At 48.9% G+C, this 25,654-nt stretch overlaps 2 protein-coding genes across 2 annotated transcripts in view; one reads left to right on the top strand and one right to left on the bottom strand.

Annotated features, from left to right (window-relative positions):
* The window catches only part of gnav1 (guanine nucleotide binding protein (G protein) alpha v1), a 147,008-nt gene extending 128,321 nt beyond the window's left edge, over window positions 1-18,687 (top strand). Inside the window, exons 7-9 of the mRNA XM_085963850.1 lie at window positions 2,283-2,354; window positions 5,053-5,140; window positions 17,584-18,687. Of these exons, the coding sequence (XP_085819976.1) occupies window positions 2,283-2,354; window positions 5,053-5,140; window positions 17,584-17,774 (351 nt within the window). The 3' untranslated portion in view covers window positions 17,775-18,687. The remainder of the gene's footprint in view (window positions 1-2,282; window positions 2,355-5,052; window positions 5,141-17,583) is intronic.
* Window positions 18,688-20,493: 1,806 nt separating this feature from the next.
* On the bottom strand, window positions 20,494-25,306 carry npb (neuropeptide B). The gene is made up of 2 exons (XM_085964065.1): window positions 24,679-25,306; window positions 20,494-20,964 (listed from the first exon to the last, which is right to left on the bottom strand). Exons 1-2 carry the CDS (start codon window positions 24,934-24,936, stop codon window positions 20,836-20,838), a joined length of 387 nt encoding a protein of 128 aa, XP_085820191.1. The 5' UTR covers window positions 24,937-25,306; the 3' UTR covers window positions 20,494-20,835.
* Between the last annotated feature and the right edge of the window lie 348 nt (window positions 25,307-25,654).

Raw genomic sequence — 25,654 nt, forward strand, 5'->3', positions numbered from 1 at the left:
GAATCTTCAGGAATTAAAGATTAAGCTCCAGGACACTGAGCAAACCCGGGAGATAATCATAGGTACATTCAAAAAAAGTTGATGTATTTTTCATTTTCATTTATTATAAAAAATATTGGGGAAGGATTTAAAAGGCTGTTGACTGGACGGGGCATTTGGAGGCAGGCGGTCATGTGATTAAACCTCCAGGAATATGTCCAACCAGAGTTGGCAACCCTAGTCACGGCTTGAATCTCCCCTGAGGTCAGGAGGGGAAGGATCACGGCCTGCCTCTCGCCTGAGGTCAGGGGGAAGGGTCACGGCCTGAATCTCCCCTGAGGCCTAAGGAAAGGGTCACGACCTGCTTCTCGCCTGAGGTCAGTGGGGAAGGGTCACGGTCTGCCTCTCGCCTGAGGTCAGGAGGGAAGGGTCACGGCCTGCCTCTCGCCTGAGGTCAGGAGGGAAGGGTCACGGCCTGAATCTCCCCTGAGGTCAGGAGGGAAGGGTCACGGCCTAAATCTCGCCTGAGACCTAAGGAAAGGGTCACGGCCTGCCTCTCGCCTGAGGTCAGGGGGGAAGGGTCACGGCCTGTCTCTCGCCTGAGGTCGGGGGGGAAGGGTCACGGCCTGCCTCTCGCCTGAGGTCAGGGGGGAAGGGTCACGGCCTGCCTCTCGCCTGAGGCCAGGAGGGAAGGGTCACGGCCTGCCTCTTGCCTGGAGAATGGCACAGAGCATAGGGCACTGAAATGGAGGTAAGAAAAATAAATGTGAGATGATGATGGAGGGAGAGGGAACTAAAATACGTTCCCTATCTTGAATTAGAGCTTGCACTTTGTCTTGCATGTTTGTTAGCGAATAACACCTGCGTCACATGAAATGATTTTAGTCTGCTGCGGTCACTACCCCCTCTGATTGTCCACTTTCACTGCACTTGGGCACTTACAGATACACTGTGGTCGTGTGTTGTGATCTGAAGAGAAATGAATATATTCATTTATTTCCTGAGTTACTTTGGTCAGCAGTTGAGAGCAGGGCACGTCGTGGCTCTGTCGAAGCACTTGGTTTATTTTTCAGGATCAGTTCCATTACCTGTTAATGCAGAGGCTCCTGGGGATTGGGAAGCCTCATTTGAATCACAAATGCTTTGGACACAGAGACAAAGTAATATTCATGCAAGTGGCTGATAAACAAAGCATACCATTGCATTATGTTTGGTGGTTTTTTTTGGAATCTTGGTTAAAATAGGACACTTTGACCACGGGTTGCAGCCTTGCAGTGGTGGGAGTGGCCAGTAATTTGGTTTTCATTAGTTTGCACTTAGCAGGAAAGTGTCAACTAATGAAAACTAAATTTTGATCAAATATCCCAGAGAACTACTTCACTCAAAGGACGATAAATATCTGAAGTAATGTCAATCTGGGTGATAGAAGCATAGTCCTTGGGTGGGATTTAAAATATTGTTGGATATGAGGCTGGAAAGTTAGAATAAGAGAGTGCCAGGCTTCAGGGAGAGTGTTAAAGTCACTGAGAGTTGAGGTTCGGAGGGAGAGTTAGGATGGAAGAGAGAATGGGAAATTTGAAATATCCGAGTGATGAGCTTCAATGGGAGAGTTGGGGTACTGGAGGGATGAGCTTCAGTGGGAGAGTTGGGGTACTGGAGGGATGAGCTTCAGTGGGAGAGTTGGGGTACTGGAGGGATGAGCTTCAATGGGAGAGTTTGGGTACTGGAGGAATGAGCTTCAATGGGAGAGTTTGGGTACTGGAGGGATGAGCTTCATTGGGAGAGTTGGGGTATTAGAGGGATGGGCTTCATTGGGAAGGTTAGGGTACTGGAGGGATAAGCTTCAATGGGAAGGTTAGGGTACTGGAGGGATGAGCTTCAATGGGAGAGTTTGGGTACTGGAGGGATGGGCTTCATTGGGAGAGTTAGGGTACTGGAGGGATGAGCTTCAGTGGGAGCGAATACCAGAATGATGGGCTTCGTAGCAGAGGGGTTTCCTGCACAGATGGACAAACCTCATTGAGCCAAGTGACCCCCCTCTTGCCATTGACTTCTGTTCTTTAGGGATAGGAGCCAAACCATAACCTGGGTTCTCCTGTTGCTTTGCTGATGTTGAGAATTCTTTGAACTAAAGCCCCTCCATATCAAGTGAGAAAAAAAACAAAGGGTTTATATTTTTAAAGCTCACTGTAAAACCAGGCAGGTGTCCGCCCTGCCTTGGGGGCGCATGGTGCATTTTTGGTTTATATTTCTGTATTTTCACTCTGACCTGTTCTCTCCCTCTCTCTCTCTCTCTTTCCTAGAATCGGTTGCAGGAGAGTTTGAGACTCTTTTCCTCCATCTGCAATAACATATTCTTCAGCAATACCTCCATGGTATGTTAACTTTAATAAGAAATTAATATGGTTATGTTATAACGTTGTTGTATGATTGAAATCTATGACCGAGCTCTCTGTACTCGGGCTAAGGTTGGTGAAGCTAGGTTACTGAGTTATTCGGCTTTTAATGCTGCGTATTATTAAAAAATCTTGTGACTGTCCATGGTGCCATGTCATAGACACCCTTCAACTGGTCCGATCGCCCCAATCGCTTCCCATATCTGCAGCCCCACTCCACCTCCCTCTGAGTGCTTGGGGACCTGGAGCAGCAGAGGCTTGAGCAGGCCCAGGGAGGGAGCAGCGGCTGGGACAGGGACTGAGCAGGCTCGAGACTGGAGCAGAACCCCAGCAATCGAGGAGTGGCTGATGGGCTTGACATCTGGAGACATTGGCTAGTCCACTTTTAAAAATAAAGGATATGACTTGAGAAGTATAAAGAATTTAGAAGACTTTAGACTTGAGACCTGGTTTTGTTGGGGGGGGGGGGTTATCGATGTGCCCGTGGACCAAGATGTCTTAGAATGTGGGTTTGCTCAACATAATTGCCCTCCGAGTCTCGTTGCCTGTTGTGGATAAGGAGGGAGACGCAGTCCGACCAAATCACCCATATTTCAAGGATGACACCCCCTCCCCCTCATTTCAGATGAATTAGCTGCATTTAAAAAAAAATACTCACATAATTCTCTCATTGTTTGTTGTATGAAACAGAATAAGTGAAGGGTTTGTAACAACTCAAAGCTTCTGGGGTCTGAAGCAACTTCAGCCAATTTGGCTGCAACTATCAGCCTTCAGCACTTGATTGAATCTTCACCCTCAAAGACTTGCTCAGGTTGGAAGGCCTGGTGAAGGAACTTTTCCTTCATTCCTTCCTTCCTTTCTTCCTTCCCCCTCTCCTTCCTTCCCCCCTCTCTTACCTTCCTTTGTTCCTTCCTTCCTTTGTTCCTTCCTTCCTTTGTTCCTTCCTTCCTTTGTTCCTTCCTTCCTTTGTTCCTTCCTTCCTTTGTTCCTTCCTTCCTTTGTTCCTTCCTTCCTTTGTTCCTTCCTTCCTTTGTTCCTTCCTTCCTTTGTTCCTTCCTTCCTTTGTTCCTTCCTTCCTTCGTTCCTTCCTTCCTTTCCCCCTTCTCCTTCCTTCCTTCTTTCCTTCCCCCCCTCTCCCTTCCTTCCTTTCCCCCTCTCCTTCCTTCCTTCCTTCCTTCCTTTCCCCCTCTCCTTCCTTCCTTCCTTCTTTCCTTTCCCCCTTCTCCTCCCTCTCCTTCCTTCCTTTCCTCCCTCTCCTTCCTTCCTTTCTTCCTTCCTTTCCCCCCTCTCCTTCCTTTCCCCCCTCTCCTTCCTTTCCCCCCTCTCCTTCCTTCTTTCCTTCAAAATAACTTTCCCCTCTCCTGTGCTCCTGTTGCTGGGGTTCAGAGTGCTTTATGCTCAGTTGCTTGAGCTCCTGAGTTGCCATGGCACCTTGTCTCTAAGACTTGTGGGTAGGTGTTTTCAGCGCACTGTAAAGTCTGTCCCCAGGCCACCGTTTTCATTGAAGTTGAACAGTGGGGAGGGGGGGGCGGCGGGAGTTAGGTTCATCCGAGTGTGGTGGGGGTGGGGGAAAGTGATCCGAGATTTGGTCGACTTGCCATGAGCCCCCTCCCCCCATCCACCCCCCACTGAAGTTAAGTGGTGTCGTGTGAAGTGACCTTTTCCACTGGAATTAATTCCTAGATGACATCCTTTGCCACTAATCTTTAGCGTGAGAAAGTTGTCATTGAAACCCAGTAAGTAAGTGATCACGAAACACGTTCTCCAGAGTCACAAGGAACAGCAGAGAAAGGATCACACTAATTGATTTTTTTAATGAATGAGTTCGAAGTAGGAGCTAGTACTGTAAGTTTTCACACAAAGAAGGGTAGCAAGTTAGGCTGGTGTATGTGGAGTTTGTAGGGGGCAGTGGTTGGAGCTTAGAAGCAACAGAAAGGATAGTTCAGATGTACGCTGACCATAATATTGATGAAATGGAGGAAGACGAGAAAAGGTTGTGATTTCTGGGAGAGAGAGAGAGATCGGAGGATGAAGAAAACTGCGTAGCAGAGCAAGAAAGAGGAGGAACAAAATCTGTGATTTATTTTTAGAAAGACGCAGTTTGCCTCAGAAAATGTCCCCTCTCCCCAGGATATTATTCAGAAGCCTCCTCTCATGCGGAAAGTTATTTTAAGCCTGTCCACCTGTGACCTCTAATTAATCCAGTTCCGTTTTATTACTAATTGTGTCTGCCATTTGTAATTAAAATGCAGCTAATAATTGGTGACAAATGGTCATTTCTGTTATGCTTGACAATCTCACTTACTGTTACTGTCCTCTTAATGGATTCACTTCATCAGTTCCATTTACCCTCCCTAATAAGATATTACTCATTGCAGCTTCTGTGATTGGACTAAATTCTCCTGATATTATACCTTCTGGTGCCTTTAATTGCATCATCAGGGAAGAAAATCACCTCGAATAAAAGGGGCCTTTTCTACCAATCCCCATGTTAATTATTCATGTCGGTGATTTATTGAATCAGTGAGGCTAAAATTCCAAGAAATTAAACCACACACACAAATTGAGCGTGGAATGTGGAATTAAAGGGACTTGGGATAATTTAATTGTTAATATTATTTGAATACAAAGGTTAATTCGTTCCCCTTTGAAATGAATTGCTTTTTTTTTCCCTTAGATTTTGTTTCTGAATAAAATTGATCTATTTCAAGAGAAGATTTTGCACTCGGGGAGACATCTCCGACTGTATTTTGCACAGTACAGAGGTAAGTAGTTTCGGGGCACGGTGTCTGTCTCTGTCTTTGTGTTGTGGAATTTCTCACCTTGGTTTGTGGACTTGACCCAGTTCTCCTCTCCTGAAGGCGCACTGCCTTGTGCTGGGGAGCAGGTCTACAGGAGCAGGCCACCATCCCGTGCCTCACTCAACAGGCCCTCCTTCATCTTAACATGTGAACCGTGGCTCAGTGGGCAGCACCCTCGCCTCTGAGTCAGAAGGTTGTGGGTTCGAGTCCCACTCCAGGGACTTGAGCACAAAAATCCAGGCTGACACTCCAGTGCAGTGCTGAGGGAGTGCTGCACTGTCGGAGGTGCCGTCTTTTGGCTGAGATGTTAAACCGAGGCCCTGTCTGCTCCCTCAGGTGGACGTAAAAGATCCCATGACACTATACGAAGTTATCCCCAGTGTCCTGGGCCAATATTTATCTCTCAACCAACATCACTAAAGCAGATTATCTGGTCATGATCTCATTGCTTTGTGTGGGAGCTTGCTGTGTGCAAATTGGCTGTTGTTGTTTCCTACATTACAACAGTGACTACACTTCAAAAGGACTTAATTGGCTGTAAAGCACTTTGGGAGATCCTGAGATGGTGAAAGGCGCTATAGAAATGCAAGTCTTTTATTTCATGTCACGTGTGACCCAAGACGGCGAGGATCGGCGGGCCAATCCAGTTCTTACCCTTGGTCCGTAGATGTGCACTGAGGCTAACTGTGACACCTCTACTGCAGCCCTGAATGAAGGCAGCTAAATCAGCACAGACTAGACGTCGAGCCTGGGATCTTCCTGGTCCATGTAGCTCAGTTCCACACCGGGCAGTACATTTGCCATATCGAGAGAACCCCCAGAACCTATTAACCCCCAGATATTGGAATCTTTACTTAAAGCTGTAATAGAAAAACATCTAAAAACCAATAATATACGAAGGAGTAGTCCACATGGAGTTCAAAAAAGGGACGGTCATGCTTGGCCAACCTTATTTAATTCCTTGAAGAAGTAATAGGAAGAGTAGACCAGAATAATGCAGTAGATGTAATATATTTGGATTTTCAAAAAGCCTTCGATAAGGTACCACATGGTAGATTCATGACTGAGGTCGGAGCATGTGGCGTCAGGGGATAAGTGGCAATGGATAGCAAGCTGGCTACAAAACAGAAAACAGAGAGTAAGGGTTGAGGGTAGCTACTCATACTGGCAAAAAGTCGGAAGTGGTGTTCCAGAAGCATCGGTGCTGGGACCACTATTGTTCATAATTCACATAAATTATTGGACTCGAATCGGGGGTACAATTTCAAAATTTGCAGACAACACCGAATTAGAGGTTATAGTAAAATACTGAGGAAGACTTTAATAAACTTGCAGAATGGGCGTGTAATTAGTAAATTATTTTCAATATAGACAAGTGTGAGGTGTTACATTTTGGTAAGAAGAATAAGGAGGCCACATACTGCTTGGATAATTAGAGACGAAATGGGATGGAGGAGAAAAGGGATCTCGGGTTCCAAGATTCTGAAAGGGTTTGATAGGGTAGACGCAGAGTAGATGTTTCCAAGATAGTCACCAATAAACCAATAGTGAATTCAGAGAAACGTCTTTATTCAGAGTACTTAGAATGTAGAACTCGCTACCACAGGGAGTGGTTTAAGGCAAATAGTATAGAAGCATTTATGGAGAAGCTAGATAAACACATGAGGTAGAAAGGAATAGAAAGTTATGCTGATGGGGTGAGATGAAGTAGGGTGGGAGGAGGTTCATGTGGAGCATAAACACCGGCACTGACCAGTTGGGCCGAATGGCCTGTGCTGTAACCTCGATGTAAAATACATGAACTGCCCGAGTGCTTAATTTAATTTGGCAATTTTTTTTTTTTTTAATTTCACTGTTGGCGTGTTTGACAGTTCTGCTGTTTGTTTGGGAGGGTGCTTTCTAAAACTCAATCTACGCCAGCTCCTTTCTCTGGAGATGGCTACAGCTTTGCCCCGTCAGTGTGCAGAGCGAGCACTGACTGGGACAGGAGGCGAGCACCAGAACTGCACCCTTCAACATAAACTGGATTCCGCTTCAGCTTCTTGTGATGGAGAAAGTGGATCTAATTAGAATTTATGACGGGAGTGGGAGGGCTACAGTAACTGAGAGCAACACCACGCGAGTATTAAACTCACTTTCTGTCCGAGTAATGCTTTTAGATTTTTTTTTTGTTGGAAATGCCAACTGGGACCCGGGGGATAAATACCATTCTGATCATTTTCTGTACTTCACTGGGCACGGTATACTCTGATGTCTCTGGGTTTTGATCTGTCAAAACGCACCTATTTTCAGTGAGACCATCAAGTTCATCTGGCAAAAGGGAATTTAAATAGCGTCGACGAGTCTCGTCTTTCTATGTAAAAAAATAAATGCCTGTACTCCTTTCATTTTATCTCAAACTCTCATCGATCTTGCGATGTGGGCGTCGCTGGCGAGGCTGGCATTTATTGCCCATCCCTAGTTGCCCTTGAGAAGGTGGTGCTGAGCTGCCTTCTTGAACCGCTGCAGTCCGTGTGGTGAAGGTGCTCCCACAGTGCTGTTAGGGAGGGAGTGCCAGGATTTTGACCCAGCGACGATGAAGGAACGGCCGATATACTTCCAAGTCAGGACGGTGTGTGACTTGGTGGGGAACTTTGAGTTGGTGGTAATAACAACAGAAAACGCTGGAAAAACTCAGCAGGCCAGGGCAGCGTCCGTGGAGAGAGAAACAGAGTTAACGTTTCAGGTCGAAGACCCTTCGTCAGGACTGGAAAAAAGCAGGAAGAGGGATAGATTTTAAAGCAAGTGGGGGCTGGGAAAAGGGGGAGGGGATGAAAGAACAAAAGGGAAGGTCAGAGATAGGATAGAAAACAGGAGAGATTGAGAGACATTAAGAGATATTCAAGGAACAAAGGATGGCTCTAGATGAAGTGTGAATGGCCCGGGCAGGATGAAGGACAGCTGCCACATGGGAGGGAAGAAAAAAGCCCAGACAAAAGTGTGGATTAAAAAAAAAGGGGAAAATATATATATGGGCTGAGCTTATGATCTGAAATTGTTGAACTCGATATTGAGTCCAGAAGGCTGTAAAGTGCCTAATCGAAAGATGAGGTGCTGTTCCTTGAGTTTACGCTGAGCTTCCGTGGAACAATGCAAGAGGCCGAGGTCGGTGAGGTCTGAGTGGGAGTGGGGCGGTCAATTAAAGTGACAGGCCACCGGGAGCTCGGGGTCCCCCTTACGGACTGAACAGAGGTGTTCCGCAAAGCGGTCACCCAATCTGCGTTTGGTCTCCCCAGTGTAGAGGAGACCGCATCGTGAGCAGCGAATACAGTATACTAAATTGCAAGAAGAACAAGTAAATCGCTGTTTCACCTGGAAGGGGTATTTGGGGCCCTGGACAGTGGGAAGGGGGGAGGTATAAGGGCATATGTTGCATCTCCTGCGCTTGCACGGGAAGGTGCCAGGGGAAGGGGTGCTGGGGGTGGTAGAGTGGACTAGGGTGTCGCAGAGGGAGTGGTCCCTACGGAATACTGAAAGGGGAGGTGAGGGGAAGATGTGTTTGGTGGTGGGATCACGCTGGAGGTGGTGGAATTGGCGGAGGTTGATCCATTGAATGTGGAGGCTGGTGGGGTGAAAGGTGAGGACAAGGGGAACTCTTATCGTGGTTCCGGGAGGGGCAGACGTGAGGGCTGAAGTGCGGGAGATAGAACGGACACGGTCGAGGGCCGTGTCAACCACAGTAGAGGGGAATCCTCGGTTGAGGAAAAAGGAAGACATGTCGGAAGCACTGGTATGGAAGGTGGCATCGTCAGAACAGATGCGACGGAGAAACTGGGAGAATGGAATAGAGTCCTTACAGGAGGCGGGGTGGGAGGAAGTGTAGTCCAGGTAGCTGTGGGAGTCAGTGGGCTTGTAGTGAATGTTTGTCAATAACCTATCCCCAGAGATGGAGATGGAGACGGAGAAGTCGAGGAAAGGAAGGGAAGAGTCAGAGATGGACCATGTGAAGGTGAGGGAAGGGTGGAAATTGGAAGCAAAGTGAATGAAATTTTCTAGTTCAGGGCAAGAGCAGGAGACGGCACCGATACAGTCATCAATTTACCAGAAAAAGAGGTGAGGGAGGGGACCCGAGTAGGATTGGAACAAAGAGTGTTCCAGATATCCCATGAAAAGGCAGGCATAGCTAGGATCCATGCGGGTACCCATAGCAACACCATTGATTTGGAGAAAATGAGTGGAGTCAAAGGAGAAGTTGTTCAATGTGAGAACAAGTTCAGCCAGGCGGAGGAGGGTGGTGGTGGATGGGGACTGGTTGGGCCTCTGTTCAAGGAAGAAGTGGAGCGCCCTCAGGCCGTCCTGGTGGGGGATGGAGGTGTAGAGGGATTGTACGTCCATAGTGAAAAGGAGGCGGTTGGGGCTGGGAAACTGTTAGTGGTGGAGGGCTTCAAAGGGTTTCGACCTGAAACGTTAACTCTGTTTCTCTCTCCATGGATGCTGCCCTGGCCTGAGTTTTTCCAGCGTTTTCTGTTGTTGTTTCGGATTTCCAGCATCCGCAGTATTTTGCTATCGTATTTGAGGTGATGGTGTTCCTTGCTAGGTTGATGTACGACAGCTGTGTTTCTATAGCACTTCTCAAACGCCGAAAGGCGTCTCTGAGACCAGTACAGGCATCGAACAGGAGAAGTGAGGAATTGGAGGGACGGTTGAGAGAAGGCAGGGGGTGGGTGACAATGAAGAGGTTCTGGGAGGGAGAGTTACAAAGGGCAGGGTAATAATAGTGGCTGAAGATGTGGTCAACAATCGTGGAGCAGAGGGAGTGGATAAACGAGGTGTAGGCTGTTGTTGGAGCAGAGAGTGAGGGCACGGCTATGGAGTGATGTGAAGCTTAAATAACGTGTGTTGAAGTCACTGTGACATCCAGTTTTGCTGTGACATCTAATACTATTGTATACTAATTCTTAACTCTCTCTCAAAAACCCAAGTCTAGTCAAGACTTCAGTTCTGCTCCCATATCTGTCGAGGATTTTCACCCACCTCTCTCACCCCGGACAAAATATAAGGCAAGGCCAGCTGTCTGATAGTTGATCTTTCTCTTACCTTGTCTCCTCTCTGTCTCCCTCTCCCTGAATTGTAATCTTTGTCTTTCTCTGGGGTTGAGTGCAGTTGCTTCACTAGATGGTACATATCCTGCTTTGGGCTGGATTCCTCACTTCCTGCCTGTAGAAGGAGGAGGTCATTTCCTGTCATGCCAAGAACCCATTTAGGGCAGTTTAAGCCATCATCCTCTTGGCCTAAATTGCTATTTATCTTCTACTGTTTAAATTTTACTAAACCTGAACCTGTATATCATGTGAATTCTCAATTTAGTTTTATTCATTCTCGGGATGTGGGCGTTGCTGGCAAGGCCAGTGTTTATTGCTCATCCCTAATTGCCCTTGAGAGGGTGGTGGTGAGCCGCCTTCTTGAACCGTTGCAGTCCGCGTGGTGAAGGTACTCCCACAATGCTGTTAGGTAGTGTGTTCCAGGATTTTGACCCAGTGAGGATGAAGGAACGTTGATATATTTCCAAGTCGGGCTGATGTGTGACTTGGAGAGGCATTTGGAGGTGATGGTGTTCCCATGCACCTGCTACCCTTGTCCTTCAAGGAATTGGGAATAACTAGTACAAATTTCCACATCTATTTTGTTGCTACTGCTATAGTCATTGCTCCTCCGAGCTCTCACCTTTTTCCCTTCTAAGTTCCAAATTCGCCATCCTACACACTCTCTCCCTCCTCCCAGCATTCATCGTGTTGAAATCCAGGGTTTTTGTCCTGTCTTCTTTTCTCCCCTGTCTGGCAATTGCATTCAGGTTAAAACTAACAGTCAGATTTAGTTACAAGTCAGAGAAGTACACAGAAGCACACATACACAGCAAGTTGCTGATGTGATGTTTATATGTGGGTGAGGCAGTTTTCCTGCTCACGGCATGGAGTCTAAGTGTGAATTCTAGAAACAGAATCCTAGAATAGTACAGCACAGAAAGAGGCCATTCGGCCCATCGAGTCTGCGCCGGCTCTTTCGAAGAGCAATCCAGTTAGTCCCACTCCCCGGCTCTTTCCCCATATCCCTGCAATTTTTTCTCCTTCATGTATTTATCCAATTCCCTTTTGAAGACTACTATTGAATCTGTATCCTCCACCCTATCAGGCAGTACATTCTAAATCCTAACCACTCGCAGCGTAAAAAGGTTTTTCCTCATGTCCCCTCCGGTTCTTTTGCCAATCGCCTTAAATCTGTGCCCTCTGGTTAGTGAACCTTCCGCCGTTGGAAACAGTTTCTCTGTCTAAGCCCTTTAGGATTTTGAACAGCTCTAACAAATCTCCTCTCAACCTTCTCTGCTCTAAAGAGAACCACCCCAGCTTCTCCAGTCTATCCACGTAACTGTAATCCCTCATCCCTGGAAGCATTCTCGTAAATCTCTTCTGCACCCTCTCCAAAGCCTTCTCATGAAAAGCTTTCTTTTAAGATAAAGCCATCATTGCGGTTCAACTCTAATTCAATGATTCTATGAGAATATATTTTATTGATGTACAGTCCCCACCATATAAACCGTCCTCGCTTATCACGAGCGGTTGCCTATATCGGGAAAATGGCGCTAACCACTTTCCATTACCATAAGAGTGAATTAACATTTCAAAGACAGACCAGTTACTGAACAAAATCTCCCCAATTAGTTTCAGATCAGTGGTGGTGTCACAGCAGAGGGAGGCAGCCCATACATTGAACATCTGGATAAATCAGGACAATTTTGTGTTTTGGTCACTCCCCCTGACGTGAAGATTAAGGGAACCCTGTAAAGATACTCTTCAAAGACCATTTTAAATTCACAATTACACTCTGCCTAAAGTCCTGTACGAAAAACATAATACAATGGTTGTCCTATTTTGATGCAGGACTTTGCCATAAACGGCACTAGATAAATGCAAATTCTTGCCGCTGTTGTCATTGAGCTAATTAAAACAACCAGCCCTGCTCATGCTTTTGTCCCTTAATTCCAGCATCAAATTTTGCCGTGTCAATTTTTTGTCTTATAACACTCCCGTGAAGCGCCTTGGGACGTTTTACTACGTTAAAGGCGCGATATAAATACAAGTTGTTGTTGTTGTTATAAAACATGTCAGAACATTGACACCAGAGTGAACTATTGCCCAAAAGCCGTTGTTGTTGTTAGTGCTGACATTAAATTGGAATGTAAGGGCTGCACTTGGTGTAAAGGTGGGTCCAGCCACTGGAAATCAAACGGTCCCTTTATTAACCAAGGGTGCGGTGAATTCTGAGCGGGCGAGTACATCGTTCTGATTGTGGGCTCTGTCAGAATCCCACCCAGTCTCTGCTGCAACAGTGGAGGCTGTAGATAGTGACACCGCAAGTCCCGGCCAGAATGGAGATGGCCGAAACCACAGCAGAGATTCCCGATAAAGGCAGGGTGATTTCTCCAGAAAAATGCAGTGAGTGGAGGCTAGTCACATGAAACAAATTATGCTGCGCAAAATAAACCCCAGTGATTAACAGCAGTGCAATCTCCAGGCGTGATTACAGAGAATTAGAGAATGTACAGCATGGAAACAGGCCAATCAGCCCAAATAGTCTGGGCTGGTCTATACTCCACACAAGCCTCCTCCCATTTCATTTATCTCACTTCAGTCTTTCAGCATATATTTCTATTCCCTTTTCTCCCATGTACTCGTCTAGTCTCCTTTTGAAAGTAGCTAAGCTATAATTGACAGGGAGAAATGACCCAATCGTCTCCATTCTGGCTGGGGATAGTGGTGTCGCCTGAAATAAATCGTCTTCTGCTGGCTTGTTTGATAATTGCACCGTGGAGCTCAGCCGTGCAGACCAAGCAGAGGCTTGAGTTCACTCCCCACGCAGTGCTGACCTCGGCTGGCACACCAGCAGAAGCACTGTGGTTAGTCTCGGTGTTCCTCGGCTCAGAAAATCGGACTGACACCCCCCCCCCCCCCCACCCCACCACTCCTGACTGCTACACACCTGCCCTGTTGGGACAAGTGCGGGTGTGGGCATCGAGAAGGGATGGTGGCTGCCTGCGATTTCCTCATTCTCTCCTCCACCTCTTCCCTGTTGATCAGATATGTGCTGGGACTCGCTGCCCAGGCGCTCACTGCAAGTGCGCACTGCTTAGGGGTACAGTAGCATAGTGGTTATGTTACTGGACTAGTAATCCAGAGGCCTGGACTAATGATCCAGAGACATGAGTTCAAATCCCACCACGGCAGCTGGGGAATTTAAATTCAGTCAATTAAATAAATCTGGAATAAAAAGCTAGCATCAGTAATGGTGACCATGAAACTACCAGATTGTCGTAAAAACCCATCTGGTTCACAAATGTCCTTTAGGGAAGGAAATCTGCCGTCCTTACCCGGCCTGGCGTTTATTATTCCAGACCCACAGCAATGTGGTTGACTCTCAACTGCCCTCTGAAATGGTGCCTCACCATCACCTTCTCGAGGGCAATTGGGGATGGGCAATAAATGCCTTGCTAGCGACGCCCACATCCCGTGAATGAATTTTAAAAAAAAATAAGGTCACTCGGCTGGAGTACGAGAGGCTACTGTGTGCGCGTGTGTGTGCGCGTCCGTCCTCAGGGCAAGTCAACACTGACTGCAGTGCAGTGGTGGAACAGAGCAAATTGTATTTAGTTCGCCCCTGTACTGTTGTCTGAGTGCCTGCACCAAGGTTAAAAACAGGCATTGAGCAATAGGAAGAGAAACAGTGGGCTTTGGGGAGATTTTTTAAAATGGGGTGAGGGGTAGGAAAGACGAAGGGTTTAGAGGGAGTGTGCCAGATAGTCGGGCAAAGGTGGTGAAGAGGAGGGAGTTGGGTCATTCAAAAAAGCACAGTTGTATTCCTATTAAACTGGAGATTTTTATGCTTTTCTCCAGTCTGTTCATCTCCACTGTTGATGTTTATCAAATGTGCCTGCCTACACTTTGGAATTCCCCCTCTCAACCTCCCACTCCCCCTTTAACACCCTCCTTAAAACCCACCTCCTTGACCAAGCTTTCAGTCGCCCTTCCTAATATTGCCGCCTTTGGCTTGGCGTCCATTTTGGTCCGACCACGCTCCTGTGAAATGCCTTGAGTTGCTTTTCTACATTAACGGCGCTATATAAATGCAAGTTGTTGTTTCTGCTGGTGTTTGACCCCCACCCCCACCCCCACCCCCAGCTCTGCTATCAGAATGATGGGAGTCTTCCACAGCCTGAGCTGCGCTCACCCCGTCTATTGACCTCGTTCTCTACGGGGAGGGATTGTATAGCTCCAACACCTGCCTCTCTTTACCCTCCCTTATCCCCACAAGATTAAAATGCCTGTTGACCCATAGCTCCGCTCAGAAGAGATTCGAGCTTTCCAATCCAATAGAAGGTTCATTTACTCTCTCTTCAGTACAACAAGTTGCATTTATATAGTGCCTTTAACGTAGTAAAACGTCCCAAGGTGCTTCACAGGAGCATTGGATATGAGCCACATGAGATAGTTGGGAAGGTGACCAAAAGCTTGGTCAAAGAGGTGTGTTTTTAAAAAGCGTCTTAAAGGAGGAGAGAGAGAAATGGAGAGGGTCAGGGAGGGAATTCCAGAGCTTGGGAACCAGGCAGCTGAAGGCACGGCCGCCAATGGTGACAATCGGGGATGGGCAAGAGGCCAGAATTGGAGGAGCGCAGAGATCTGAGAGGGTTGTAGGGCTGGAGGAGGTTACAGAGATAGGGAGGGGCAAGGCCATTGGTGGGGGGCGGGGGCGGGGGGGTTTGAAAACTAGTTCCTCATTTCCCTAATTCTATTTTTCTTGAATGACCAAAGCAGGAGTAAGACGGGAAACCGCACCAAGTGTTCAGATAAGACAGTGAGCACATGTCAGTGGGGAAACTTGGAGCTGTTAAAAATAAGGATTGTTGTGTGAAATTGTTGTGCAGTGGCCAACAAAACTGTTTAATGCTCCGCCTTTTATCTCCTTGCCCTGAACCCTCAGTGCATCGAAAGCAGATATCGCAGTGCAGCATCTGTGCAGTGACTTGTGGCCAGTCAGGGTCAGGGGCAGCTGTGTTACTTTATATTGAGAAACATCTGTGAAATTGACCTTCCTGGCCGTTACTTTATACACAGAGATGAGATTTTTGTTCACGTAAAAACTTTATACTTCGGTTAAAAGAAAGACTTGCATTTCTATAGCACCTTTGACAACCTCAGGACGTCATGAAGTACTTTTGAAGTGTAGGAAACGCGGCAGCCAATTTGCGCACAACAAGCTCACAAAAAACAGCAATGTGATGATCAGACAATCTGTTGGTTGAGGGATAAATATTGGCCAGGACACCAGAGAGAACTCCCCTGGCGCTCTTCTTCAAAGTAGTGCCGTGGGATCTTTTACATCCACCTGAGAGGGCAGACGACCTCTGTTTAATGTCTTATCTGAAACACAGCACCTCCGAACAGTGCAGCGCTCCCTCAGCACTGCACTGGCGTGCCAGCATAGATTTTTGTGCTCAAGTTTCTAGAGTGGGACTTGAACCCACAACCTTCTGACTCAGAGGTGAGTGTGCTACCCACTGAGCCACAGCTGACACGTATTATGGAAGTAGCTGTTGGCTGGCCCAGCTTGTAGGATCACAGTGCATCGTGTCCTGGGATGTGGGTTTGTGCCCGACTCTATTTTGACTGTCTGATCTTGGCCAGGTCTAACCTTCACTTGATGTCCTCCGCCCACCCTCAACAAGAGAGGAGGAGACCGACCCCTGCTCACTCCTGAGCAGCTTCTAATGGCAACTCAGAGAAATGTTAGTGGAGGTCCTGGGCCAGATTGACTCCCTTTGACCATGGATGGTATGAAACGCAATGAGATCTAACTGGGGAAATGGGAATGGGAGCTTTGAAGGGAATGTTACCCTTTCAAAAAAGAAATGAAAGGTTCATGATTGCATAACCTGACTGGGCCTGCAGTGAGCGGTCACTTTGTACAACTTCTTGTATGATTTCCCTTGTGTTTGAGTTTCTGTTTCCGCTCCTGTCAGAGTGTCCCAGCTCCAGCCAGCCTGATTCCAGTTCCACTCTTGAACTGACTGCCAGCGGGTGTGTTGCATTTCATGGGGCAACTCGCCCTATGACCTCCCCTCCCCTCCCCCAGTAACGTTGTCCGACTTCTGCTCGGTGCCTCACCCAGCAGCAACAACCACTTGTATTTATATAGTGCCTTTAAGGTAGTAAAACGTCCCAAGGCGCTTCACAGGAGTGTTATAAGACAAACATTTGACACTGAGCCGCATAAAGAGTAATATGGGCAGGTGACCAAAGGCTTGGTCAAAAAGGTAGTTTTTAAGGAGCGTCTTAAAGGAGGAAAGAGCGGTAGAGAGGTGGAGAGGTTTAGGGAGGGAATTCCAGCGCTTAGGGCCCAGGCAGCTGAAGGCACGGCCACCAATGATTGAGCGATTATAATCAGGGATGCCCAAGAGGGCAGAATTAGAGGAGCACAGATAGCTCGTGGGGTTATGGGGCTGGAGGAGATTACAGAGATAGGGAGGGGCGAGGCCATGGAGGGATTTGAAAACAAGGATGAGAATTTTGAAATCGAGGCGTTGCTTAACTGGGAGCCAATGGAGGTCAGCGAGCAAAGGGGTGATGGGCGAACGGGACTTGGTGTGAGTTAGGACACAGGCAGCTGAGTTTTGGATGACTTCAAGTTTACGTAGGGTAGAACATGGGAGGCCAGCCAGGAGTGTGTTCGAATAATGAAGTCTAGAGGCAAGGCAACTTTTCCTATAAATGCATCTATGCTCTTCCCCATGACTACTTGAAACATCTGCTCTGCATCTACCCTATCAAACCCTTTGATAATCTTGAAGACCTGAATCATAGAATGATACAGCACAGAAGGAGGCCATTCGGCCCATCGTGCCTGTATTGGCTCTTTGGTAGAGCTATCAGGTCACCCTCAGTCTTGGTTCATCCACTGTCGTTAAGAAGTGGCTGAGTTCCTGAACTTAGCAAAGGCTGGCATTCACTCCCTCCACCACTGGCACACCGTGGCTGCAGTGTGTACCATCTATAAGATGCACTGCAGCAACTCACCAAGGCTGACTTGGAAATATATCGGCGGATCCTTCATCGTCGCTGGGTCAAAATCCTGGAACTCCCTCCTTAACAGCACTGTGGGGGCAACTTCACCACACGTAGTGCAGCGGTTCAAGAAGGCGGCTTACCACCACCTTCTCAAGGGGCAATTAGGGACTGCAGATCATGGCAAACAGCTGAGAACATGATGTGGCATGGGGGCAACGGGGTCAACAAGAGGAGCGGAGGGGGGGGGGGATCAAGAGTGAATGGCTGACAACAGTGTTGACTTTCTTTTCATTGCTCCCCCCCTCCACTGCCCAGGTGCCGACTGTGACGTGGATTCTGCCGCCCGTTATGTTGCGAATCAGTTTCTGTCACTCAACAGAAGCCCGGCGAAGATGGTCTACCACCATTTCACGACCGCCACTGACACTTCCAACGTCCAAATCGTCTTTCAGGTCGTCATGGACACCATTATAAAAGAGAACCTGGAAGCTGTTTCGCTGCTTTAATCTTTGGGGAGTTGTTGGGGTGGGGGAAGAGGGGAGAAAGCACTCGCCCACAGAGGCGGTGATTACCACACCATCTAGCTTGTGGAACGTACAGAACCTCGGACTTCCGACCAGCCGTCCCAGAATCTTTCAACTTGACAACTAAGTTGAGACGTCACGTCCCACAGACTAGGGGGCAGAGCGAGGCCACCTCCTTCGTACCCATGGCGAGGGAGCGACGGCGAGACTCCTGACATTTCAATATTTTAATCGCAGCCCCACCCTGCCAGGGGTGTGAGGGTGAGTGGTATGAAGGATATTTAAAGCTCCGCACCCCCAGTATAGAGGGGACTGTGGATTGAATACTCCTGGAGCAGTCCTGGGGAAGTGAACATGTTTTTATACTATAGGCGAGGTCTCTGGCGACCTAACCAGCTTCCCTCCCCGCCTCGGGGATATCTCTCATTCCTGATTCCAGAGCCAGGAGCCTGGATTGGAGCAGAGGGAGGGAGGGGGATGTTTGGCTGTACTGCCGATTTAATACTTCCAGAATGAGGCATGGAGGCAAACTGGGAATCTTCCACTGGGACTGTCGGAGCACTGGGATCTTCTGGCGTGGTGCATTATTCTGAATCAGTCGTGCAAACAACTATGAGCAATGGCAGGCCTGGGCTCCCAGAGCTGTGACCTCGCACTGATCCTAAATATAAACTACAGTCATCTCTCCCTGAGAGAGAGGCTTTAACTCTCTCCACCCATGGATGTCCCGGTTTTTGCTGCCTGCAGATCATTTCCTTTTTTTGGTAAAAAGAGTTTCATTTTGTTTAAGAAATTTATGGTGAAGCTTTGTACTTGGATGTATTTTGTTGCATTGTTGATCTTAACTGATATGTTGCACTGGTTAATATGTTCACAATAAAGTACAGTTAATAGCCTTAAATCTTGTCTTCTCTCCCCCCCCCACCACCTTCTGTTATAAAGAAAAAGGAAAAGACTTGCATTTATATAGCGCCTTTCACAACCAGCGGACGTCCCAAAGCGCTTTACAGCCAATGAAGTAATTTTTGAAGTGTTGTAATGCAGGAAACGCGGCAGCCAATTTGCGCACAGCAAGCTCCCACAAACAGCAGCGTGATAATCAGCAGGTAACCTGTTTTAGTGATGTTGATTGCTGACACTTATTAGGTAGAAAAGGAAAGTTCTCAAATCATTAGGATATAGACATGGAAAGAATTAAACCGGCTGGTGCAGTCTCTGCCTCCGTCTACCACCTTATTAAAGTCGGACCCGTTGACTTGCAAATCCTGTTTTAACACAACCTTTCCTAAAGTCTCGTTTCCCCGCCCCCCCCCCCCCCCCCCCGCTATACTTCCGATGGTGAAATAGTTTATTGTATTTCAACTCTGGCTTATAGGCGAGTGCGGCGTGTAAAAGTCCCGAGAACAAGAGTTGTCACCTTTTCAACCCCAGGCTTTCACCTCTCGATTTGATTGCGTTCAGTGGTCAACGTGCTCGGGAACTGGTTTGACTTGGTCTTGACAAAGGGTTTCGACCTGAGACGTTGACTCTGTTTCTCTCTCCACGGCTGTTGCCTGGCCTGCTGAGTTTTTCCAGCATTTTCTGTTGTTACTGGTTTGACTTGGCCTTGACAAAGGGTTTCGACCTGAAATGTTGATTCTGTTTCTCTCTTTCCACGGATGTTGGCTGGCCTGCTGAGTTTTTCCAGCGTTTTCTGTTGTTATTTCGGATTTCCAGCATCTGCAGTATTTTGCGATGGTACTGGTGAAGCCCTGCTTCTTTGGCCAGTGCCGAGTTTGATGAATTCTGATCACCACCAAAAAAAAATCACAGAATTCTTCGCAGCTTAAAAAAAACTTACAAGACATGAGCTTTTAATTTTTATTTTAAAGATGCATTCATCTTTTTAAAATGCTGTAATTTTTAAGATGTTACGCTGTATTCACCTTTTTTTGTAAGATGTAGACAATTTCAGGCGACGAAAGGTTGTTCTGCCCCAGACCAGCCTTAATATCTCTTGCTTCCCGCTGTATAGAAATTCCCATTTTATCAGTTTTTGAAGTTGTCCCGAGCAGTTGCAATTAAGTGGATGTGTCTGTATTGTTTGATTGAAAGACCCCAAATTTTACACACTTAAAAAAAAAAAAAAATGCCTGGATTGGAGAGGAGAGTGATGGAAGACAGCTTGGAGTGGATGTGTCTCATTCTGCTCAGTGTATGGCGCCCTTAGTTTAACACACCTTGAATTTGACAGACACACACACAGATATACACACACACACACACACACACACACACACACCGAGACAGACACACACACACACACACACACACACAGAGATACACACACACAGACACACACAAACACACACACAGATACACACACACACACACAGATACACAAACAGATACACACACACAGAGATCCACACTTTCACAGATACACACAGACTGATACCCTCTTCCTTTGCGTGTGTATATTTGTGTAACGATGTTCTCTGTATAAGTATTCACACCCTGTCTAAAAAGTTGGGTGTACAGATACATTGTCTGCACATCAGTTGTTATTTAGATGATTTGGTGCGACTGAGGATTGGCGGGAAGTTTTAGAATTTTGAATTTTTCGCCAGGTTTAATTCTCGCATCATGAACTATTTTCCTGTCGGTTGCAACGTGAACAGGCAGCCTGTGCAAGACGTTCAAACAGGAGTCAAGACGCATGTTTTAAGGCTGAAATATAATTAATAATTCATTTCGTTACAGACACATCAAAATATTACCAATGCACAGCTCGTTTATACAATGATTCTCCATACATATAGTGATGTATTTATATATCGACAATCGATCCTTAACAAAAATCGGGCTCCGAGGAGCTGCGCGGCTGCAATGAGTGAAGTTTAACGGGCAATAGATGTGGACGCCGGTCGGCGAGCGAGAAGTTACACCGGTCTCGGGGTTGATTCTAACTCTTCCGAAATGGGTGGAAATAATAAAACATTCAGTGTCAGGAACAGTTCGTAGGGTGTTTTCGTCGTGTGGGGGGTGAAGAGGGGGACAGGGATCAGGCGCTGACACAGTCCTGAGAGTCCAGGGACAGGAACACATCAGCCTTGCACTGAAAGGTGTTGAGGCCGTCTTGGAGCAACTCACAGCTCTGCAAGTTGGGAGAGATGTCCTTCACACAGACTGCCTGCGAAAGGAACACACACACACACACAATCATTTATTAAACCTCATAGTCACTAGAATAAAATAAAATAAAGACAGTCCTGGAATTACAGGGCGGGTCAGTCGGTGTGTGTGAAGAGAAACTGCAGGTTAACGTTGAGAGAGTGGCGACACCTCACACTCTGCCCCACCTTCACACACATGCTGACCCACTCGCCCGCTCTGCATGGTTGGTTTTTATTTTAGATTTTCAGCTCAGATTTGAGTTTTTTTTAATTTCTGTTTATAATCCTGGCAGTTTCTGTCTGCACCGAGTCTGGCCACAAACCCGCTCATCGCCAGCTTTTCAACCGCGCCTTCCTGGAAGATAAAAGCTGCAGCTGGAACCGCTCCCCCTCCCCTCCCCCCAAACACACTCCCTACCCCCCTCCCTCCCCTCACCTCACCCTCAAACTCTCTCCCTACCCCCCTCCCCCTCACCCACACCCTCACTCACCCTCACCTCCCTCCCCGTCCCCTCCCCTCACCCTCAAACTCTCTCCCTACCCCCCTCCCCCTCACCCACACCCTCACTCACCCTCACCTCCCTCCCCGTCCCCTCCCCTCACCCTCAAACTCTCTCCCTACCCCCCTCCCCCTCACCCACACCCTCAATCACCCTCACCTCCCTCCCCGTCCCCTCCCCTCACCCTCAAACTCTCTACCCCCTCACTCACCCTCCCCCTCACCCTCAAACTCTCTCCCTACCCCCCTCCCTCACCCTCTCACCCCCCTCACTCACCCTCAAACTCTCTCCCTACCCCCCTCCCTCACCCTCTCTCCCCTCGCCTCCCCTCTCTCCCCCTCGCCTCACCCTCTCTCCCCCTCGCCTCACCCTCTCTCCCCCTCGCCTCACCCTCTCTCCCCCTCGCCTCACCCTCTCTCCCCCTCGCCTCACCCTCTCTCCCCCTCGCCTCACCCTCTCTCCCCCTCGCCTCACCCTCTCTCCCCCTCGCCTCACCCTCTCTCCCCCTCGCCTCACCCTCTCTCCCCCTCGCCTCACCCTCTCTCCCCTCGCCACCCTCTCTCCCCTCGCCCCCTTCTCTCGCCGCCCCCTTCTCTCGCCGCCCCCCTCTCTCGCCTCGCCCTCGCTCGCCTCGCCCTCTCTCCCCCTCCCCTCACCCTCTCTCCCCCTCGCCTCACCCTCTCTCCCCCTCGCCTCCCCCTCGCCTCACCCTCGCCTCACCCTCGCTCCCCCTCGCCTCACCCTCGCTCCCCCTCGCCTCACCCTCGCTCCCCCTCGCCTCACCCTCGCTCCCCCTCGCCTCACCCTCGCTCCCCCTCGCCTCACGCTCGCTCCCCCTCGCCTCACCCTCGCTCCCCCTCGCCTCACCCTCGCTCCCCCTCGCCTCACCCTCGCTCCCCCTCGCCTCACCCTCGCTCCCCCTCGCCTCACCCTCGCTCCCCCTCGCCTCACGCTCGCTCCCCCTCGCCTCACCCTCGCTCCCCCTCGCTCCCCCTCGCCTCACCCTCGCCTCCCCCTCGCTCACCCTCGCCCCCCTCGCCTCACCCTCGCGCCCCCTCGCCTCCCCCTCGCGCCCCCTCGCTCCCCCTCGCCTCACCCTCGCTCCCCCTCGCTCCCCCTCGCCTCACCCTCGCTCCCCCTCGCCTCACCCTCGCCTCCCCCTCGCTCCCCCTCGCTCACCCTCGCTCCCCCTCGCCTCACCCTCGCTCCCCCTCGCCTCACCCTCGCGCCCCCTCGCCTCCCCCTCGCTCCCCCTCGCCTCACCCTCGCCTCACCCTCGCTCCCCCTCGCCTCACCCTCGCTCCCCCTCGCCTCGCTCCTCCTCGCCTCCCCCTCGCCTCACCCTCGCCTCACCCTCGCTCCCCCTCGCCTCACCCTCTCCCCACCTCGCCTCACCCACTCTACCCCTCACCCTCTGCTCTCCCACAGCCCCCTCAGAACAGAATCGTGACCAGACAAGTGTCATGGACTCTCCACATACAGGTGGGGTTTAAGTGTGTCAGCTAGAATGATGCTCTTACAGGATGGATTTCCTTTTAAGGAGGAGGAATTAATATTCACTAACTCTAATAAACGATTTCAAAATAGAAATCAAGCAGGTAGCACAACACTTGTCTCTGTCCATCCTGAATATAAAACGCTTTAATGCCCCACCTAAAGATATAATCTCTGGAGATAGTTGTGAAAAGTTTACATTCACAGATTCATCAGATTTTGAATTTAAATCTTTAAGGCACTATTTTCAAGTTCCAATATCTGCTGTCATTGAGAGTCTCCCGCGCGGTCTTAAAGCCCGCCAATTACACATCAAAAAGGTAAAGAACATAGTGAATATCGGGAATTGACATCGAATTTTAAAGTTAAATGCATTGATCTTGTTCAAATCATGATTTCAGATAACCGCCTGCCAGATGCCTCTTAAGATAATGCTAGTATATTTTTTAAAGTAACATTTTAATTAAGAATGAGAATGACTTTTCTCGGGGAGTGTGTTGTTAACTTCTCCTGAGGAGTCTATCCATGTCCCTCCCTCTCCCTCTCTGATCTCTGTGGCTTTCTATTCATTATATGTGCCCATCTCTCTCACAGTTTGCCCCACTCTCACTCTCTCTTTCTCTCACACCCACTCTCCCCCTCTCTCTGTCCCACTCTCTCCCCCATCCCCCTCCAGTATCTCTCCCCCACCCCCACGTGTCTCTACTTATCTGTGCCTCCCTCTCTCTATCTTTCCCCTTGCTGTGTCTCCACATCCCTCTGTATGTCTGTTTATCTCTCTCGCTGTTGGTCTCTAATCCTCTGTATCTCTCTCCCTTTAAGTATGACTGTCTCTCTCTGCCTCTCTCTGGTATTTCTCTCTGTCCCACTCTCTCGCTCTGTCTGTTAATGTGTGTGTCTCTCTCTCTCTCTCTCTGTGTAATGTCTGTCCTTATCTCGAAGTGTTTCTCTCCCTGCCCTGCTTTCTCTACCTCTAGGTCTGTCTCTGACTTTCTTTATTCCTCTCTCGCTGTCTCCCTCTCTCTATCCCTCTCTCTTACTGTATCTCTCTCTGTCACTCTGACTCCCATTTAGGACAGAAATGAGGAGGAATTTCTTCACCCAGAGAGTGGTGAACCTGTGGAATTCTCTACCACAGAAGGCAGTAGAGGCCAATTCATTAAATATATTCAAGAAGGAGTTGGATATATTTCTTAAGGCTAAAGGGATCAAGGGGTATGGGGAGAAGGCAGGGACAGGGTACTGAATTTGGATGATCAGCCATGATCTCATTGAATGGCGGAGCAGGCTCGAGGGGCCGAATGGCCTACTCCTGCTCCTATCTTCTATGTTTCTATGTTTCCCTCTCTCTCTGTCCTCTTTAAGTGTCTCTCTCTCTCACACTGTCTACCTTTCTTTATGTCTCACTGTCTCTTTATCCTTCTCTAAGTGTATCACTCTGTCTCTCATTATCTCGATCCTTCTCTGTATCTCTCTGTCCCTCTCTCTGGCCCCCTCTCTCTCTGCCCCACTCTTTCTCTGTCCCTCTCTCTCTCTGTCCCACTGTCTCTCTATCTTCCTCTCTCTCTCTCTGTCCCACTCTCCCTATGTCCCTCTCTCTCTCTTTGCCCCACTCTCTCTCTCACCTCTCTCCCTCTCTCTCTTTGCCCCACTCTCACTCTCTCTCACACACCCCTCTCTCTCTCTCTCTGTAACACCCTCTTCCCTCATTCCCCTCCAGTTTTCCCCTTCACTCACCATGTTTTTGATGAGCGGTGTCTGCCTGGGTTGAGCTCCCAGCTCTGAATACACGCTGTTCTCTGCCGCTTCACTGGGCTCCGATCTGCGAACGTAGGGCGAGCGGCGGATGCCGGACAGGAGCCCCGAGGCTCTGCCCACCGAGTAGTAGCTGGGTCCGGTCGCCTGCTTGTACCACGCCTCGCCTGGGGTGGGGATCAGAGTGGAGAGGAGCACACACAGGACGGCTAGCTTGAGGGAGGTCTCGAGTGCTGGCATGTTGTGTCTGAGTCTGGGTCTGGTCCCTGTCTGTTACAGTCTGCTGTCTGTCTGTCTGTTACAATCTAGTCCCTGTCTGTTACAGTCTAGTCCCTGTCAGTTGCAGTCTGGTCCTTGTCTGTTAGTTGCAGTCTGGTGACTGTCTGTCAGCTGCAGTCTGGTGTCTGTCTGTCAGTTGCAGTCTGCTTCCTGTCTGTCAGTTGCAGTCTCCCTGGGAAGTGCTCAGAACTGAAACCGATCATCTCAGCCCCTTTAAATAGACCCGTCCCTCCTGTAATTTATGGATAGTGTCTCCGTCACACTCACGCATCTATTCGCCGCTTTAATCTGAATTAATCACAGCCCCTTAAACTTGTAGACGATAGAAGCTCATCTAGAATCATCCAGGAGCCGCAGCCTCTCTCAGCAAGTGCCTCTCTTCCCCCCCCCCCCCCGGGCTCATGTCTGAGAAATGGTCTCAAAAATGAATTCTCTGAATATGGGCATCGCTGCCCATTTATTGCCCTTGAGCAGGTGGTGGTGAGCCGCCTTCCTGAACCGCTGCAGTCCGTGTGGTGAAGGTGCTCCCACAGTGCTGTTGGGGAGGGAGTTCCAGGATATTGACCCAGTGAGGATGAAAGGAACAGCCGATATATTTCCAAGTCAGGATGGTGTGTGGCTTGGAGGGGAACTTGGAGGTGGTGGTGTTCCCATGCGCCTGCTGCCCTATGGAAACCGC

The sequence above is a fragment of the Somniosus microcephalus genome, chromosome 21 (genome assembly GCF_052327205.1).
Source record: "Somniosus microcephalus isolate GS21.2 chromosome 21, FLI_Smic_1.0, whole genome shotgun sequence".
NCBI lineage: Eukaryota > Metazoa > Chordata > Chondrichthyes > Squaliformes > Somniosidae > Somniosus > Somniosus microcephalus.